At 42.9% G+C, this 6,000-nt stretch overlaps 1 protein-coding gene across 1 annotated transcript in view; it reads right to left on the bottom strand.

Moving 5' to 3' along the window:
• Positions 1-440: 440 nt before the first annotated feature.
• Positions 441-6,000, bottom strand: part of LOC138246804 (alpha-2-macroglobulin-like protein 1) — a 179,966-nt gene continuing 174,406 nt past the window's right edge. The window contains exons 36-38 of the mRNA XM_069201567.1: positions 5,187-5,289; positions 2,779-2,820; positions 441-1,019 (exon numbers count right to left, since the gene is read on the bottom strand). Of these exons, the coding sequence (XP_069057668.1) occupies positions 2,780-2,820; positions 5,187-5,289 (144 nt within the window). The 3' untranslated portion in view covers positions 441-1,019; position 2,779. The remainder of the gene's footprint in view (positions 1,020-2,778; positions 2,821-5,186; positions 5,290-6,000) is intronic.

Below are 6,000 nucleotides of genomic sequence, written 5' to 3'. Positions count from 1 at the left end.
ACTTTTAAGGCCTGCTTGAGCAGGCGTTAAAAGGTGGCACACCATTGTTTGCAATGTGCTCCTATGTACTCTGCAGGAGTAGCGCCAGAATGTTGTAGAAAGAGACCGAAAGTATTGCAAATCTTTGAAAACCGCCCTCTTCCAGCAGACATATGGCGTTAGCCATGACTTTGCCCTATTGATGTTTTCTCTTGCTCCGCCACTCCTGAGACCAAAAACCCATTGGGTTTGCTCCAACATTTTATAAAAATAAAGCAAAAAAAAAATGTTCAGACAGGCAATGCAGCTTTCTTTGTGTTGCACATACACAGGTTTCTTCAGCAGTGGTATTTCCATACGTCCATGTGCGAACGTCTGGTACTCCTCGATGACCTCAGTTCACTTGTATGCAATTGTCAATCATATTTCTCTTACATAAATAAAACATACAGCATACTTAATTTGGATTTAACAGTTTTTATTGCTTTCCGTTGTCAACATTTACATGAGAAACAGTTCAGTTCATAGCAGTAAGACAGTTCCGTCAGACCTTGACGTCCCTCCAATGTGAATTACAAACTCAGCTGTTCAAGCACACCCATGTGGCCCAAGACCTCTGCATTCCTGTCACATATATAAAAAGACCCTAGGCTCTGTAGAACTCATACAGGCACCTTTGAGACATCCCAGATCCCAGTTGTCAACACCATTGTCTATCAGTTTCATATAATTTGGTCATTTCAGCCTTTGAAACCCTCAGCACGTTTCCCAAAGACATGGGCAGAGTGCGTAGTTCTCGGACAAGCATGGGTCACATAACTTGTGGTCTAAAAAAAAATCTTCTTTGGCAAAACAAATGCTGCATCTTTTCCACAAGAAAGAACAAAACAGAAGAGATTTATGGAGTGTTGGTCTTCAATTAGAAAGGTTGTTGATCTTCAACTAGAAGGGTTGTTGATCTTCAGCTAGAAGGGTTATTGATCTTCAGCTAGAAGGGTTGTTGAATCTGCTGCAAAAGTTTCAAACTTCATAATGATAAACTAGAAAACAGAAAACCAAAAATAGTTCTTATATTTCTCTTAAGCACGTTTGTAGCATAAGCATCACATGAAAGCAACAGAAAACTTTACAAATAAATATTTCATTTTCCCAAGAGTAACATTCATGATGAAAGCCATGCTCTATGCAAGTATCAACAACAGAATGTGATAGATGGAGAAATATTAACCAACACTTTCAAAATTGCCGCTGCAGTGGCATTCCCACCGTTCGAGGAGGGGACAATGTCGGCTAACAGTTTTGTGCAACAGGCAAAAATTGAATAATAGTCTTAATGTACAATGTATCAAGCATCTAGACAATTATTTTTTTGGGGGGGTAGAGTGGAAGACCAGGGGGTTATTTTCCTTAATGCCTACCTGCATATTCACCATTTTGGAAGAAAAACAGAGGACGGCCAAAGATAGATATTCCAAAAGAGGTGTTTCATATTTCTTAGTTTTTTATCCTGGGTAGTAAATGACTCGCTACAAGGCATGTGGGCCAAGAAGGCGGTGCATGGCATGTGCATCATTTTCACATTTCCATACTGGTTGCTGATGGTAGTATGTTAATATACAGGGTGTATGACACACTTTTCTACACATATATACAGTAACTAATGCAGGATGTGCCTATTCATTTTTTTGTTGCACACAAATGGCAGTTTCTGGGTTGACACCACTGCATGTGCTCCAGCAAAACTGTGCATAGTTTTCTCTGGAGTTCGAGTCACGTTAAAAATGCATGAACAGTTTTTTGAAGGCAGATGTCCCCTGCTGGTGCCTCTGCTACTTTCTTCAGCTCCCACAGGTTCATTGCAGCAGGCACAGTGGGTTCTTTAGGAAAAAGAGAGCAGAAAGACAAAAGGAGAGAGAAGAAAGACAAGAGGAGAACAGAAAGACAAAAGGGGGAGAGAAGAAACAAAAGAGGAACAAGACAAGAAAAGAGGAAAGCATAACGATAGAAGAAGAGAGAAAAGAAAGGCAAGGGAGAGCATAAAGACAGAAAGAGAGAAAAAGAAGAAAGACAAGAGGAGAGTTAGAAAAAAGCCAAGAGGGGAGAGAGAAAAAAGACACAAGGGGAGAGAGAAGAAAAAAGAGAGAGAAGAAAGACAAAAGGAGAGAATGAAGTAAGACAAGAGGGGAGAGAGAAGGAAGCTAAAAGGAGAGAAAGAAGAAAGGAAAGAGGGGAGAGAGCAGAAAGAAAATAGGAGAGCAGAAAGAAAAGAGGAGAGCAGAAAAACAAAAGAGAGAGACGAAAGAAGAGAAGAGAGAGAGAAGAAAAAAGGGGAGAGAGAGAATAAAGACAAAATGAGAGGGAGAAGAAAGATAAAAGGAGAGAAAGAAGAAAGAAGAAGAGAGAGAGAAAAATTACAAAAGGAGAGAGAAGAAAGTCATGAGGAGAGAGAGAAGAAAGACAAAAGAAGAGAGAGAAGAAAGACAGGAGGCAAGAAAGACAAAAGGAGAGAGAAGAATGACAAGCTGAGAAAGAGAAGAAAGACAAAAGGAGGGAAAGAAGAAAGGCAGGAGGGAAGAGAGAAGACAGGCAAGGGAAGAGGGAGGAGAACGACAAAAGTAGAGCTAGTGAGATGAGACTGTTGGGGGAGACCAGGGCTGGTTTGAACATTCTTACCAGGGCTGCTTTTGGTTCCAGTCCCACTCGGCTATGGGGGGGAATGTCATAGACATTTTGTGGGCCCTGCCAACTGCCAGCCATCCTTTGGAGTAGAGCAGTTGTTGTGGTGTTACACAGTCTTACCTCAGTGACAGGGTGCGTTGTACTCCGTCTGAGCCTCCTCCCCTGCAGAAAGAAAAGAGTACACTTCAGTGACAAAGTCTCACTTTTTCTCGGCTGGTCACAGCTGATTTTTTCTGTGAAAGATTTGCAGGTTGTTCCCAGATAATTGATGGAGTGCAAGTATTTCAGCTGTTTAGAACCACCCAGTATTGATGCAGAGGAGCGTCTCCCCACTGCTCTGTTAACAGTGCAAAAAATGAAAAATAAAATGATAATAAAACAATGTTATTATCATTTTGCTTTTCCTAACTGGGCTGAGACTAGGGCGGGACCATCCTGATGGACAGCAGCTGCCGCATGGAGGAGTGGTGGGCACTGTGAGTGCGCATGTCGTTTTCGCCTGCTGTCTTATGATGGCCAAACCGACATGCACTCTGAGATCTCTCCAACCTGAGCTGTGTTGCACATTCTGGTGGAGATCTGGTACAGGCTCCCAATCCCTTAGTGAGCGCCAAATCAGCCTGTGCAGACCAATCCTGGCGCTGCTCTCATGCTGGGTAATAGTATTACTGGCATGAGAGCAGCATCTGGATTGACCAAGGGTAAAGTATTGGCGACTTCGAGATACTAGTGCATTGGAAAGACACTTTTACCATTGCCAAGCGTTTTAACAATAACCTCTGTGATGTTTGATAGAATTCTAGAGAAACTAGTTTAAGATGTAGAACTATCTTGGTTCCATGTGTCCCCAGCACAAATGCTGTGCCAATCTTACCACTTATTACAGTCTTAATGTACTCTATAGTAAATTGATTTAATCTCAACTTTGGTTCCTGTGAGGTGGGTTGAGTAAACCTCGCCGTCTCTTCCAAATCACTCCAAAGATCCGAGTTGATCCGCCGTGACGCTGTCCAAATTCTCTTGATTTGGCAGAGGCAGTGTGGTTTACTCGACCCACGGGGAGAAGGGAAAGTTGTTGAAACTGAGTGAGACCTCGATAAAAGCAAGATATAAACAGTTGAGAGGAGCTTGATCAGGTGGATTTTTCGTCCTGAGGAGGCCCACTATAATTAATCTGTGGGTCGAAACGTCAATACTTATGTGGGGATCATTCACTGTAATTTCATATTCTGGATCAGTATTAATGCTAGACTGATAAATTTGAAATACGGATGCCCATGTTGTAGATATGTATTATATATTAACTATCGCACCACAGCACTTAGGAGTAGTACGCCTTCTGTACTTTACTTATATATTGTCTACCACCTTTTGTAAAGAACAATAGAATTGTGAATTTGTAAATGATAAAACATTGACATGTACTTTTACCTCATGCGGAAATTTGAGTGAGTCCCACGGAAGCACCTGTTCTTTTTTTACTCACGTGACAAAGCATTATAAGTATTGACTCTACATGCATAAAATTCATACTCTCCATCTTGGCATGTAAACCTCAGAGAACTCATCCAACACAGAGTGAAGTAGTTTAAGTGTATGTGTAGCAACAAGACTTAAGTAACATGGAGGGTCCCTCCTAGCCCTGGCAGGACCCCTAGGTGGTGTGGGTTGTTGAGTCTGAGGCCTATCCATTTGCTTGCATGGTTGGTAGGGGATGGTCATTTAGAGCAGCCTAGGAGACAACAGTTTGGGTTCCACGATGCGGCCCGAGGGCAGCTCCAAATGTGTTGTAGCAGATTTGTTGTAATGAGAGCAGAGAGATGTAGGAGGTATACAGCAGTGACTGTGTGTACTTATTTTGGAATAAGTGGCGACTCAGTTTTTCATGCTTGGTAGACTGTGGGCTTATAGAGGGACCTGTGTGGGTGTCCACACCTGAATGAGACCATTGCCAAAATAAAAAAAAAGACCAGAATTGCGACCAGTATTTTGCAACCTGAGTTTAGTATGCCTGGCCCCATAATACTGTGGCTATGAAATAATTTCATTGTATGGTGTCAAAGAGCATCCTCCATTTAAAAAATCAGGTTCTGGTTCCAAGTGTTGGCACCAGCTGGCTCCATTGTTGTGATGGAAAGGGGTAATTCTTTGCGTGTCAGCTCACGCGTCAGATCTCAGCTCGGCTGATTTTCTATGGTCCTTGTGTGAGAGTGAAGTTTAAAGGGAACAGACTTTTCTGAGACAATGCAGCAGGTGCCTGGCACCAGATACCATATAATCTTCAAAGCTCTACCTCTATGTCAGCCTTACAAAATCTACATTGGCTTTGCTTTTGTAGACACTTGACAGGTTAGAGTATGTAAGGTGGCTGTACAACCTCTACTTGGTTTTGTGTGCATATAATTGCAGTCAATACTAGTTGTCGTGAAAGCAGTAGTAGTAACAGTATTAGTAGACATAATTGTCTCTGTGTCTTTCTACAACAAAAGGTCCAGGCATGGGTGCAGATACCACCCCGGAGAGCTCACCTTTGTCGTAGTAGTCGTAGGCTTTCACCACAGCTGGCTGCAGGTTGGACACCACCACCTGCTGCTCCACGTAGAAGGAATGCTCCTGGGGTTGACGGGTGACCTGTGGGGTTAAGAGGTACAGGGATGCATTAAACATGGTTCTACACATTGTCTGCAGCTTCTGAGTCAACTCATACCAGAGACAACCAAATCTGGGCGATGGGGGCCATCATACCCCACGCAGCGGTGCGACAGCACCTGCTGCACCTATGGTAGCTATGCTTCTGGATGTCTCCATTAGAGTCCTTGGCCTATGCATAGATCAATGTAATAGTAATCTTATGGGTTCTGGGACCTGTCATGACCCTGAGCCCCGGTGCCTCTGCACCTGCTGCACCAATGACAGCTATGCTTCTGGATGCATCAATTAAAGTCCTTTGCTTATGAATAGATCTATGTGATAGTACTTTCATGGGTTATGGGACCTGTCATGACCCTGAGCCCCGGTGCCTCTGCACCAGCTGCACTAATGATAGGTATGCTTCTGGATGCATCAATTAGAGCAGGTGCATACTCCAAGCTACAGTCTTACACTACCGATCACTCCTGCTCTCTCATCTTATAATTCTTTTAATATGGATAGTTATCTCCTGGTTCCTCCTTGAACCTCTCTGCCAACCCTTGCAAGTCCCATTAGTTTCTCTCTCTGTACGTCATTACCTGACTCTTTTTACTCTCATATTTATCTCTTTACTTCTACTTCCCTTCATCTCTTAAACTCTCACATTTCTATCCTACTTCTCCTCCCATGACATCGTTTACTCTCATATTT

This window comes from Pleurodeles waltl, chromosome 7 (assembly GCF_031143425.1).
Source record: "Pleurodeles waltl isolate 20211129_DDA chromosome 7, aPleWal1.hap1.20221129, whole genome shotgun sequence".
Taxonomy (NCBI): domain Eukaryota; kingdom Metazoa; phylum Chordata; class Amphibia; order Caudata; family Salamandridae; genus Pleurodeles; species Pleurodeles waltl.
Note: the sequence above shows the minus strand (reverse complement) of the source record. Positions and strands in the feature narration are given on the sequence as shown.